Consider the following 14,265-nt stretch of genomic DNA (forward strand, 5'->3'; position numbering starts at 1 on the left):
GATTTTTCTGTGAGAAAAACACAGAGACTGATATGCTTACTGGCTGAGCCGGTGTCAGGCTAACTGATACATCCCCTCGATGTGGTCAGGCAGGACCACTCCTTTGCTGATCAGCAGACAGCTCTGAGTGCGTTCTCTGCACGTCTCACTATCAGAAATATTATGGGGTCAAAACTGGAGGAAGCTCTGGGAATAGAACAGTGCAGGTCTAGTAAGGGACGAACACACCACACTGATTCATAACTCATCCGTGTCGTGTACAGAGCTGAGTGACAGGGAAATCAAAATGGGACCAATTCTGTAGGAAAGTGGCTCATAAAAGTTGAGGAGTGTGCCCACTATGGGTGGTGGCGTTATTGCAAGGTTTATGCCAAATTCTTTGAATCAAGAAATGGTTAAAAAAAAAAAGAGAGAAGGCTGTCTAAGGTTGCCTTGAATCTCTGTGTTCTGAGCAATTACATACAGTTGAGCAGGTAAAATTCTGCCCTCTGCTGGACAGTTACAGGAGTGCAAAGCATCTATAGTAAATAGGCTAGAAAAAAAAATTGTTGGCTCTGTTGGAACTTACAAGGAAACCAATGGGCTGGATGGGGGTGGAACCTTGGTCTTCCGCACAAGAAGTGGAGGCTGGGGTTGTTTTCCCAGGCCCTTGCTATCTCTGAACTGTGTGACTTATGGCAGGCCATGGAAATTCTTTGTTGCTTTTCCTCCTTGGCAAAGTGTGCTAATAAAAGAGGAGGGTTAGTGCATATGAAGAATTTATTGCATTTGACAGTGGCAGTTCGTAAATTACTCATGTGACTAGAGGTGGGACCTAGCTGTAAGGGTCCTAAGTAAGCCTTACAAAGTTCCGAGAACGGGCATCAGCAGCTGGACTTCCTCTCAGAAGTTTCCTGACATGTCGTGGTCTCTCCCCCAGTCTCCCTTGAAAATGTTCTGCTGGATGTCAAGGAGCTGCAGAGGGGAATGGATTTAACCAAGAGGGAGTATACCATGCACGACCACAACACACTGCTGAAAGAGTTCATCCTTCACAACGAGGGCAAGCTGAAGAAGCTGCAGGACGATGCTAAGATTGCTCAGGTAGCCCAGGAGAGCACGCCCGTTCAGCTCACCCAAGGCACAGGCTCTGTGCTGGGAAAGTCATGATGAATTTTTCTAGTGTTAGTGGATCAATTTCTTATGTTGCTAATGATGTTTAATTTCCCTCTTATTGTCCTTGAAAGTGCCCTTTCCAAGGGTGGCCTTTTGTGCTTTTCTGTAGAAGTCCTCTCTGTCCCTTCCATTTCCCCCATAAATTCTTCTAGCACAGGTCTGTATTCCGTTTTGTGACACACGAAGCCTGGGCTCCCAAAGCAATATCCTTGGAGTTTAAGGTTTCTGTAGATCTTAGATTTCATCCTCCTCTGCCACTGCAGAGACTGCTGATATACAAGTAAACCTAGAGTGGAGGGCAGTGCACATCATCATGGAGTCAGAGGGGCAGTGCTGGGGACTGGAGCCAGCTAGGGCTGGTTCCTAGTCGGGGCTGTGGTGGAGCACAGAAGAGACTGCGCCCTTTCATGGGACTAGGACAAGGAGTGTGATGTAAAGAGTTAGGATTTAGGGCCACAATGCTTTCATGATCTTTCCTGATGTTGTGGTAAGGAGTTGTGTCTTGGTCTTAGGAAACTCATGAAAGAAATAGCTCATTGTGTGTGTGTGTGTGTGTGTGTGTTTGTGTGTGTGTACTTAGTGAGGTATTAGAGGCGATGTGGTGAATCTTATGGCATACAGGGCAAGCTTCCTTGTTTTAGTTATCTGGCCAAGTGTATCTAGCCCCAGTAATGGAACCCATGATATTCAAGAAAAACTTGCTTCTTTCCAGGATGCCTTTGATGATGTGGTGAAGTATTTTGGTGAAAATCCCAAGACAACTCCACCCTCAGTGTTCTTCCCTGTCTTTGTTCGATTTGTGAAAGCCTACAAGGTTAGTACGGGGGCACTGGGTAGCTTTCCTCTCTACTTTCCCAATAGATGCCCTCCTCAAGATGTGTTTGTACCTAAGTCCTCTGCAGAGTTTTCCTTGGCCTTGGGCACAAGATCTGGGTGATCACTTTCTGCTCCTGCTAAGGCTGACAGCTTTTAGGGCTCTCAGGCCATGATGCTTCATTTTCCCCATGGAGCCATGACTTCAGGAAGAAACCCAATGCACTTGCCTTACCACTTGTGGCGCAGGGCTAGGGGTGCTTTGTAACCACTGTTGTCCTACACGAGCAAGGTGATGGGCACCAGATGTGACTGAGCTGTGAGACTTCCTAGACTTGGCGTTTGACATTTTGGAATGAAGGATGATGCTGTACCAGACAGCTGCTTTCTCTTTTCAATCTGGACCCATCCTGGGACATGATGGTGAAAAAGCACGCGGCTGAAAGGAAAATTGTCTTCAAAGATTGTCCCTTTTGGGAAAGGATGACCAGGAGGACTTTAGAAATCTTTAGCACCCAGGAAGAATTGTGGTCTTTTAGTACCAGCGGGGTTTGCTTTCAGAGGTTTGGTGATACGATTCTGAGGATACTCACATAAAATGGTGCTGTGCTTACTTACATAGAACTTGCAGGTCTTCCTGCATATGGTAAGTCTCTAGGTTGGCTGCAACATGCACACCAATCGTGTTGGTTTCTTTCCTATCACTGTGATAAAAACACCGTGACCAAGGCAGCATACACAAGTAAGGATTTAATTACTCTTACTGCTCCAGAGTTCATGATGGTGGAGAATAATCTTTCAAAACCTCAAAGTCCAGTGACACACCTCCTTCAACAAGGCCACATCTCCTAATCCTGTGTTGGTTTCAATAAGATTGGCCCCTATAGGCTCATATATTTGCATGCTTGGCCATTAGTTGATGAGCTGTCAGGGAAGAATTAGGAGTGGAGTCTTGGTGGAGGAGGTGTGTAGTTGGGAATGGACTCTGAGGTTTCAAAAGCCCACACTAGGCTCAGACTCTCTCTGTCTGTGTCTGTGTCTCTGTGTCTCTGTGTCTCTGTCTCTGTCTCTCTCTCTCTCTCTCTCTCTCTCTCTCTCTCTCTGCCTGTGGATCAAGATACAAAGGTCTCAGGTAGTTCTACAATGTTCATCTGTCACCATGCTCCTCACCATGAGGAAATTAGACCAAACCTCTGAAACCATAATCAAGTCTCCAATAAAATGCCTTCTTTTGTAAGAGTTGCTTTGGTGAAGGTGTCTCTTCACAACAATAGAAAAGTGACTAAGATCCTTCCCAAATAGTCCCATCGACTAGGAAATAAGTATTAAAAAATATAAGCCTATGGGGTATGGGATCATTCAACTTACTCTGTTCCTGCAAATAGTTGTAAGTTATAATTTAGGAAATGAGAAAGATGTCCCTGTTTAGTAAAGATATGTTTTTGTGAATATTTTAAATTTATATTTGATTAAACTCATGGATGAGGAATCCACAGATATTGAGAGCAAACTCCTACCTGGTGTTCTCTACGTTTAACATCGGTCATATTGGTAGAGGAAAGGATTTTAGCTGCTTATGAAACTTCTGAGAAAAAAAAAGGGGGGGAAGCATAAGGACAAGCATGTCTTGTAAAGCAAACAGAGGTTAATGGCTTACTCAGATTAAAATAGTTACCTCTTTAAATCATGGCACAGTGTTGTAAGCTAAGAGCATAAGGAAAGCCTTCTTGGCACGGAATGCACAGAGATGGGATGCTGAGAAATCCATTGCCTTGAATCCATTGCTGTTAACTGGTATCCTGTAGTTCCCTGGGGCACTAGTCATGCTAATGAGCTACGACATGTCCCAGGAGGTTCCTTTGAGGCACTATAATCACATCTCTTTACATGAAAATTTCCAACCTGGGAGATGCTGAGATTAGACTGAGGCTTCAGTTGGGACATGTGCCTGCAGTGGTCTTTGGGATGCTGTGGTCAAGCTTGTCTACAAGTGTGCCCCTTTGCCTCACTGTTTACCCTTGGGATCATGTATCTTCTGTGGTGAGGGCACATGGTGATGTTACAGAATCTTTCTCTGTCCTACATATGTTGAACAATGGTCTGACATGGTGTTGATCATGGTGTATTATGGGACATTAAGTGATATTGGGAAATTAATAGTTTTTCCCTCCTAGGAGCCAAAAGGAAACATAACAAAAAGCAGCAGACACATATACACATATATAAAACAGTCAACAAATAAGATTGTTTTAAGAGAGAGAAATAGACATCAAAACACAAACCTCATTGACAGACTCGAACTTGTGAAATATTTTCAATCCCTAAGCCAGACAGATAACCTTCCCCATCTGTTTATAGTGCAACAGAAGTCTCTGGGCAGGGATGACTTCAAGAGAGGGCCCAGGAGAGCAAAGTCCATTCTTTCTCTTTTTGCCAAGTTATCAGATCAGTCATTGTGACTCATTTGGAGAATTGTTGGGATAAGTCTAGAATCCCATCGTGCGATTATATAGTTCTATGGAAATGAAGGTTTTCTTCAGCAAAGGCTTTCAGAAGAACTGTTATTAGGTGGGGAGATTCTGGAAGTAGACCAGGCTCACTTGAAAATAAGTGAAAACAGCGGTCAGAGGGGTGGGGTTCAGAAGCTGTTTGTGCAGGTTAAGGCTCACCAGGAAAGTTCTCAGCTGCTGGTCTGAAGACGTGCCACATTCAGACAATGACACACAGAGTCGGCATAGACAGTGGTTATGAAGGACCTTCTCCCCTTTATTTCAGTTCCCAAACCACTGTGAATTTTCCAAATAATAACGGCTTGAAGAAACCTTAGCCATCGTTTCCATTTATGTAATTTTCAATTTTATTTTAAAATTGTATTTCCCAGCAAGCAGAAGAGGAAAATGAGCTGAGGAAAAAGCAGGAACAAGCTCTTATGGAAAAACTGTTAGAGCAAGAAGCCCTGATGGAGCAGCAGGATCCAAAGGTAAGAAGTTTCTGCTTCTCAGATTGGCCTGAGTGAAGCTCAAGTAGAAAGCGTTCTGAGCTAACTTGTGCAGGATCCTGACCACTCACTGCCTTCTGGTGGCAGGTGGGAAAAAGCTCATTATGTTGTTTAACAACTTCTGGAATGAAAGGGAATGCTTGTGAAGCCTCGCTAAGTTTACAGAGATAAGAATTTAGGTGTATATTCAGAGCCTCCATATAAGTTTATCCCTTGAACTAGGAAAGGCTCCATGGTATCTGAGGGTACTGACCTTCGTCAATAGCCTTGGCCAGGGAGGGCTGGAAGAAAGCTGAAGGACATTATGAGTAAAGTCCCTGAGCTTGCGGTGTTTTGCTGCAAGGTCTGAGAAGTCTGTGGTTATTAATAGCTATCTCTATGGCCATAGAAGCCATCAGGCCAAGGCGACAGCTCAGTTTGCATGCCAGGAATACCCAAGTCTCATGCCCAGCACCCATAAATGCTGGAGGCAAAGACAGATGTAGCTGTTTGCTAACCAGACTGTATTACTTAATGAGCTCTGGGTCAATGAAAGACTCTTCTCACAAAGCAAGGTAGGTATTCTTCTTCTCTCGCACACACATACACATACACATACACACACACACACACACACACACACACACACACACACACACACACACACACACACACACACTTGCACACACCTTTTACATTGCTGCCCAGCTGGGTTTTGTGTGTTCATAGCTTAGGAGTTTCTGTTGCCTTTCCAGAAGCTTCCTGAAATTTGGCATGTGAGCATTATGTTGGGATGGTAGTGTCTGTATTGTTGGCTGAGGCTGTTCAATAAAGCGCAGGCACACTTTTTAAAGTCCACATGGGGGTGCTGGTGTCATCAGTCTCTGCTTTTCTTCTCAGTCTCCTTCCCATAAATCAAAGAGGCAGCAGCAAGAGTTAATTGCAGAATTAAGAAGGCGACAAGTTAAAGATAACCGTCACGTGTACGAGGGAAAAGACGGCGCCATTGAAGACATTATCACAGGTAAAGGGTATTTCGTCTGTGTGGTCTTTAGTGATCACACCGCCTCATCCAAGTGGGGCTACATACGGATGTTGCAGTTCCTTTTGGTAGCAGTGGAAAGCTCCTTAGTTAGGTTAATGAGATTTAGAATTACACAGCAAGATTGTAAACTAGGGTTATGCAAGTACCTTCTGATATTGTTTGCTGTCCAACACCTGAACAGTCTTGTCCCGTATGTATCTGTGGGGACCCTTAGGTATTCCTCCTTAAGTTCCTCATTGGTTTGATTTGTTATACTTCACCATTTCCTCCTTGTGGCCACTCTTAAATACTTACCTAATAGAAATGATGCAAGGGAAACCATTCTCTGTACTAACAGTTAATGTAGGTTTCTCTTGGCATGCTCTTAAAAAACCTCAAAGCCATCAGGAAGCTAATATTTTTGTTTGGATGAATCTTTAGGGTTCTGTCTCAGAACTGGAGACTGATATCAGCTGACCTAGCTTGAGGGTGTCTACACACACACACACCCCACAGCTTAGTATTTTCTGCTTGAACCAATTCTCCAGGGTTGTGTATTGCCTCTTACTACTCAGGGTGGTAACTTAGGCCATGGGCTATTTAGCAGTAAATAACTTTTGTTCAATGTCTTTTCCACATGAATGCTGTTTATCAGCTAAGATACATACCTAAGGCATTTTGCTCTTGTGGTAAGGTTTAAACCTATGTTGTAAAGTAAAGACAGTTATATGATGTTTGTGCAGCTAATGTCCATCCTGTTAAATGTACAAACTTGTACCTCTACCCTCTCCCTGAGGATCCAATCCCCAGGCCTTAGGGCATTCCCTCTAACCTCATTTGGAAATACTTACGTATGCATCTTTTAAAATTGACCAAAATATAACCACATTATTCTTTATCGCACTCAGAACTACATATTCTTTAATATTAGTGTGTAGTTACTCATATTTGTCAAATTCTAGTTTTTTAAAAATATAATTGATTCATTGCATTCTTGTAGTTTACTCAAAATTGTGAATAGGGATGTATAGGTTCTAAAACCACACTTTTTTGATCATCCTAAACACAGGGAAGTTAAGGTCGATATGTAGAGTAGATTTTTAAAGTCAATAAAGGATTCCTTGGCTGTTATTAAAGCAGCATAAATGAATGACTAGTGAAAATGGCAATCTCTTCTCACTGGGAGCCCAGTGTCTGCATGTATTCTGTAGTGGCTTGCATAGTCTTCCTTGTGGGTCATTTCTCTGCCTTCTCTGCACAGGGAAGTTCTACTCTGCATGTCCCATGAAGGTAAACACCTAGGTGCCACACCAAGATTCATCTGAGACTAGGGAAGCATCCAACTTTGCACATTAAGAACTCAAAAGACATAGGCCACAGTGGAACCTGTCTGTAATCCTAATACTGAGGATGTTGGAGGAAGGCAGATCAGGAGTTAAAGGTCATCTGTGACTAGAGTTTTTTTCAGCTCCTGCCTTAAAGACAAGAGAATGAAGCCATCCTCCATACCCACGACATCTTATGAAATGAATAATGTAGTTTTGTCTATATCTCAGAATAGATTTTCCTTCAGACTTTTCAGTTCTTGCTTCCCAACTCGGAAGTCGCACTTTCTTCTGACTTTAATGAACTGGAATACAAATTGCTTTCTCTCTTACCTACTCTTCCTCTTGCACTAACCATGTACTAATGCAATAGATGCTGGCTTTTTACTTGTTTGTTGTCTGGCTGTTATTCTCAATGCAGTGCTGAAGACTGTGCCCTTTACTGCTCGCACCGCCAAGCGTGGCTCTCGGTTTTTCTGCGAACCTGTTCTCACTGAAGAATACCATTACTAAACTATTGCTCTTTGTCACCTGATACTATTAAAAGGTCACTACAGGTTTTTTTTTTCTAAATCTTTATCTCCTCCTCCCCCACCCCTTACATATCCCATGTCTTAGGACCAAGCACTATGCTAGCGTGGAATGTTGTCTTCATTTTACATTTTTTTTGTTGTCTTCGTGCTGCATGGTTTTGTATTTCAGTCATGACTGTACACTCACTGCCATTTTCAGTACATGTATGTGTGTATGTATGTATGTACCACATTCCTGCAACAATATGGATGTGGGTGACAGTTAATAGAACCACTTGTAGACATTTTTAGTAGAATAAACAGTAAGTACTAAGAGCAGTATTTACTGTGCTTTAGTAGGTTTACTGATCAAATCTTCCTTCTCAACCCTTCTCTGTGCTAACACGTAATGAAATTATTAAAAGGGGCAGGGAACAATCAATTGATCCTGCAGGTTATAGTGCCTGCCACCAAGCCTGACAACTAAGATTGAGTCTCCTGCAGCCAAACGAAGGGAAAGAAGCAATTCAGGCAAACTGTCCTCTGAATGACTTCCTCACCCAAACCATGGCACATGCACTTCCTGCCAATATAAACCATAGATTGTCTATACTCTGTATGAAAATGAGAAAGGTTTTAAAGCTGCACTAAATTGGCCTTTCTCAGGTCTTATACAGTCCTAAGTGTGCTGGAACTCAATATGAGCTTTACACTGGGAACCCTTTCAACAATAAACCTTGAAAACATTGGCCTTAACCCAGCAGTTCAGGACCCATGGCCCCAAACACTGCCTTGGGCAGGTGACCTCTATTCACTGTCATGCCCCATTTCAGCTGTCAGCATTTCCATATTAAGAGCAGAGATGCAAGGCAGGAGGTGCAAGCAAAGACTAAAGAGCTCCCCATCTTTCTTATACCCCCTCACTGGTAACTCTGTTCCATGTCAAACCACAGTACTTTCTGGGGATGAGGTCATACCTCATCTGCTTGGCAGGACAATGGCAGCAGAAATACAGATAGTATACTTACTTACCATTGAAAGATTGCATTTTTCATAGAATTTAAAAACAAAGTAGGGAGGTCTAAGAGTTGTCCAAGTAGTTTCCTGGGCTTAGTATTTATGTTCAAAAAAGGAGCAAATATGTCTATGCATACTTGCTTAAAAAAGAATCAAAGAACATACTACCAATTGTCAATAGCCATTGACTACCTGTACTGAGGTTGACATGGAACCGGGTGTTTTGCGGCACAACTATTCTATGAGTTATATTTGCTAGGAGTGCTTGTCCTTGAATCAAAAGATCTGTCATTGCCTGCTCTGCAGTGTACTTAACCACCAGTGCTCATTAACTGGCTGAAAACTTTCATCTGCTCGGCTGTTTGCTGTTGGACTGTCTGTCTTTCTGGAGCCAATCTTCAAAGCAGCTTGAACCTGGGTGATCAGGGATGGGTGGGAAGTTGCTCGTCCTTCCCTGTTTAACCTAACACAACCTGTAGTGAAGCCTACGCCCTCTGTTAGCTAACATTCCCTGCATTGTTAAGCACTAAGTTGAGTTGCTTTGTTTTCATCCCATTTTTACTTAACCATCATTTTGTGTTTTTGTTTTCTGTTTAGCCTTAAAGAAGAATAATATCACTAAATTTCCAAATGTTCACTCGAGGGTAAGGATTTCTTCTAGCACACCGGTGGTGGAGGATACACAGAGCTGGCAAGCATCACTTTTTACTTAGCTTCCTCCTCTTTCCTGTTTGCAGTTCAGTGGTTACTATTTATGGTTAAGGGTAATACTGGTGAGAATCTGACCAGTGTTTGTGCCTCACGTGAGTAATGTGTGGCTTTTTTTCAGCTGGCCTTCATATTATCTTATGATGGCTTCACAAAAGGATTGTTGATTATATCTGCTTCTTTTAATTCTTTTTGGTCTTCATGTTAATCAGTTAACTCCAGTTTTATCTGGATGAAATATAGTGGGAAGCTAGGGAAGTTGATCCATAGCTTTTGAAAGATGAGGAAATCTTATAATTGATCTGAGGACCCCTCAATCACAGGGCTTTGGGAAGATTAGATTAACTCTAACTATGCTTTGTTTAGTCTGAGATGGACTAGACGGGTCACAATTTACAGTTATTTAGGAGCCATAAGTTATTATGCCTATTGGGGACAAGTTCAAGAAGATGGGTCTGTTCTACTGCCCTGCAGAATGTTTTAGTTTCTATGTAAACTATCAACTTAAAAACTAGGCCTACTTTAAAAGACCGAGTTCACGATAAAAATCCATACTAAAGGGAAAATTAAGAAACCTTTTTGCTTTGTCATGTCTTAACTCACATCAAAAGGCTAAATGCTGTCAGTCTTATTTATGAAAGCATGTTTTCATACTAAGAGTGCTTACCTAAATTTCATCTCACTAAAACAATGCTGCCTCACCCAGGATGTACCGCACTGGTCTGACTTACTCATTCAGTCTTCTTAAATGTCAAACATTCTGCCTTGCATTAGCAATCAAGTGGAAAGTTGGAGTTCGGCCTGTTTCCCCTGTAGATTGGAGTACAAACAGACTAGGTAGCAGGAGGGAGGGAGGTATTAAGTATTATTTCAAATTCATAAAAAAATTGTATCAAGTATCTAAAGGGGTATAAACAGTTGTTCTGTAGTTCCTGTTTTATCCTTGTTAAAACTATAGACAAGACAGTTTGCTTAGTGAATTTTGCAGTAAAAGTTCATTGTAATCATTTTTTAAGACTGTGTACAATAAGGGGTTGGGGATTTAGCTTAGTGGTAGAGCACTTGCCTAGCAAGTTCGGTCCCCAGCTCCGGGAAAAAAAAAAAAAACTGTGTACAATAGCCTCCAATTGGAGAAACATTTAAAAATATTTCAACTAGCCAAGCTACTAACAGGGATGGAAATAACCTGCCTCAGAATCCTACCAGTATTACAAAACCTTATTTGAATTGTAAATACTGAGGGAAGATGTACACCTCTGGTTGAATGCTCAATGGGTTTGAAGGGCCTGTTAGTTGACTCTACACAAGCTGCTTTGACTGGCTGCCAACTAGACTCTGTCTTGTTAAGATGTACTTGCTTGCTGTCCTTTCATTGGCATTTTCCTCTTTACAGATCTTAGAAACCAACCCTACAGAAGAGCCGATGCGGTGAGACGAAGTGTGAGGCGACGCTTTGATGATCAGAATTTGCGTTCTGTTAATGGTGGGGAAATAACAATGTGACCTGAGACCGCCTTCACGAGAAGGGTGTACATGAAACTGCCATTCCAGCCTTCAATACAGATGAAATACTCTCAAGGGCTCAGATTTAGTAAACATATAGGAATTTAAAAAATAATGGGTTCTCCTTTTAACCCCTGTTAACAAGTGCCTAAAATTGGAAGTAACTTGCTCAGATTAATCAAAGCAATAGGATTTGACTTAAATCTTTTTACATCAGTATGTTACTCAGTTTTTTAACCAAAATGTAAATTTCATATTAAATTCATTATTTGCCATTGTGATTGTCCTTTATGGCCCACCCTGGTTTCCTGGTAATCTGTAAATAACAGGGATGTGAATGCTATGGGCTTCCTTTGCTGAGAGGTCTTCTAAGAAATTGTTTTCGAGCCATATTCACCAACTTGTAACAAGGGACTTGAAACAAGAGAGAGGGAAGCTGGTACACAATAACATCTTTCTACCATTAAGTCCCAGCAACGTACAAACAGGATGAATTGCAGTGCCACTCCAAGTCATTTAATTCTCTTATTTCACGCTGTTTCCGTGCAAGGGTAATGCATAAAAGCATTCACTTGTATGACTGCAAGATGGCATAAGACACTGAGTGAGACTTATTTGCAGAACTGTGTTACTTGAGCTAGAGGCAGCTTTTAATAACACCAAGTATGTTTATTAAGTACCACTAAAATTGTCTCAGTATTCTGATTTTTGAGGACCATTATGGGTGAATCCTTAAAATAGAAATTGGTGCCTTGTTAGTCAGGGAGATTTTACCACAAGCTCTATCAGTAAGCATTCAAAATTACATGTGTTCTGTTAGTGTCATGTTGGGAACCTGGCCTTATTCTCTTCTGACAATCGAAGGGTCCTTTTCTGTTTTCTTTGTAAATTATACTGATACAATTGACATTAAGTTATTAGGGCTGAATTGCTTTGTGTACTTCTCACTTATGGGAAATTCCAATTAAATTAACATTAAGTTTAAATTGTATGTGATAGGGTTAAATGGTTCACTAAGTCACTTACTTCCTCACTGGCAAGGCATTTCGATCCATTCCAAAGTCAAAGACTGGACTGAAGCTAAATTTGTACTTTTCACAATACATATTCTGCTTCTGGCTTACCTTGTTGATACATCAGTATATTAATTGTAAAAATTATTGTATAGTATTTAACCACCAAATTTGTGTTCATGTGAACCCCTTGGTGAAGGTCCCCTTTTTCATGGATGTGTAGTTATATGATCTTTAAAATGTACAGATATTTTGCTATAAGATTGGTGCAGTTTTTTATGGTTTTTACACTTCTCTTTAATCCCTACCTAAGCCTCTAGGTAATACTGTAAATATTGTTTTAAAATGCATCAGCCTATGCTACACAATCTGAATGTTACTTTAACTTATAGTTTGTTTTTTAAATATATATATTTAACTCCAAGGACAGTTTAAAAGTCAGTTACCACATTTCACAGTAGTCTGCCTATTTACAGATCTCTTTTAAACTGCCACTTGCTGTCACATTCATAAATGTGTAGTTTAAAAAGAACATGCCAAGATTGTTGTCTTGTTGAGTCAATATTCATCTTGGTGAGTACATTAATTTGATCATGATGTCAGATAAATATTTGGACCTTTTTCACAAAAATGAGCTGTTTTCCAAAGGTGTGCATTTGCGTAAAGCAAACTGCCTATTTCCCAGTGTACAAATGGACAATAATGTTGGCATATTCTTGTTTGTCTATTAATGGCCCTGCTTCTTAGCAATATTAGAAATGTTTTATAAAAGCAATTCATGTTACTTTTCTGGTCTTTTCATGCCATTTGAGCAAATAAACTATTTACACTACTATTCTGTCACGTTCTAATCTTTTGTTGCTTTGTATGTTTTTGTTTTATATAGACTCATATCTTGAGGCTAGAGTCCAAAGGTAGTTTATTTTAGAAAAACTGCTCCCTCATATGCTTTCTTATAACTTAAAAAAAAAAAAAAAGTTGTGCACGCCCAGCCAAGAACACAAGCCCCTCCTCTCCTACCCAGTTTCCCACATGTTGTGGTCAAACACACTTGATCTTCTGACCTATTTAAAGCGTCTTAAGGCACTGCACATTCAGAACATTTTCAGACTGTAACTATTAGGAGCAAAGCTCAAAGGAAGATTTGATTAGTTTTAGAAATTTTTGTTAAGAGTTGTTTAGTTGGGGATCCAATTCAGGCTCCTGAGAATTACTCATGCTTTCTTCCAGTGTTAATGGAATGCCCTGTGGCCTTCTGGGTCCATTTCTATTGGACACAGAATATAAGTAACACCAAATCACTGACACCACTTTGCTGTTCAACATACACTTATCTGCAGAAGTACTAAATCCTACAGTGGAAGATGAATACTTTTAAACCATTCTATTTATTATTTATTATATATTCAAGAATAATTTATCAAGACAGGATTCATTTTCTAGCTGTTTAAAGTTGTTAGTATTCATTTTCATGAAAAGATTCAAAGAACAAGTATGGGTTTTTTCTGATAGGGTTTTTTTTTTTTTTTTTTTTTTTTTGTGGCGAGTGGATTAAGGTCTAACTTTTTAAGCAAAGTGGGTACTATACTGAGGAGGGACCTGGCCACTTCGAATCAGTACAGAGAACCATGGTAGGAGGGCAGAGACTTAAAGAAAAACGGCGACACAAATCCAACTTATTTAATAAATATGCCATTTCTCTATGTACAAAAGGTCTGTTATATCTACGAGGCTCCGTACATCATGCAAATATAAAAACTAAAAATCTGGTGATTACATAGAAAAGATAAACCTTATCCCAATTACTCACCTTTTTGAACAAATCCTTTTCAGTTGTAGAGAAGTTGCAAGAAGACTAACACCTACCCAAAATTTTAGTAGTCAGGGCCAAAAAACGAACAAAAAGTTTATCAGTAACAAGGAGATAATCTATTAACAATCACAGCAGAATATCAAAAAATGGCTTAGCTTGAATGTCATCTGCTCCATAGCTTAGAACGAAGAGCAGGGTTATGGGCTAGCCTGTTTCTCTGAAATGTAAACATTAATTACACTAGGGTAATCACTGTCAAAGATTAACTTCATGGCATGGCCTTCAATTACAATCCACTCACTCTCAATTGCAGCTGTTGCGTACAGCAGGTCTAACAGCATCTTATTAAGGAACTTAAACCAGGGGGGTGGGGGGAATCTAAAATGGAGGACAACGAAACAAAGT

At 40.7% G+C, this 14,265-nt stretch overlaps 1 protein-coding gene across 12 annotated transcripts in view; it reads left to right on the top strand.

The window, feature by feature from the left end:
* The window catches only part of Fmnl2 (formin-like 2), a 275,441-nt gene extending 262,559 nt beyond the window's left edge, over positions 1-12,882 (top strand). For 4 of the 12 annotated variants that reach the window (XM_087655114.1, XM_087655117.1, XM_087655123.1 and 1 more), the window contains 5 exons: positions 920-1,083; positions 1,868-1,969; positions 4,850-4,948; positions 5,846-5,969; positions 10,925-12,882. In XM_087655114.1, coding sequence (XP_087511240.1) covers positions 920-1,083; positions 1,868-1,969; positions 4,850-4,948; positions 5,846-5,969; positions 10,925-11,034 — 599 coding nt within the window. In that variant the 3' untranslated portion in view covers positions 11,035-12,882. Of the gene's footprint in view, positions 1-919; positions 1,084-1,867; positions 1,970-4,849; positions 4,949-5,845; positions 5,970-7,715; positions 7,842-9,420; positions 9,515-10,924 lie in introns of all 12 variants that reach the window. The other 8 variants (XM_087655115.1, XM_087655119.1, XM_087655125.1 and 5 more) reach the window with 3 other exon arrangements.
* The last annotated feature ends 1,383 nt before the right edge of the window (positions 12,883-14,265 follow it).

This window comes from Rattus norvegicus, chromosome 3 (assembly GCF_021556685.1).
Source record: "Rattus norvegicus strain SHRSP/BbbUtx chromosome 3, alternate assembly SHRSP_T2T, whole genome shotgun sequence".
NCBI classification, from domain to species: domain Eukaryota; kingdom Metazoa; phylum Chordata; class Mammalia; order Rodentia; family Muridae; genus Rattus; species Rattus norvegicus.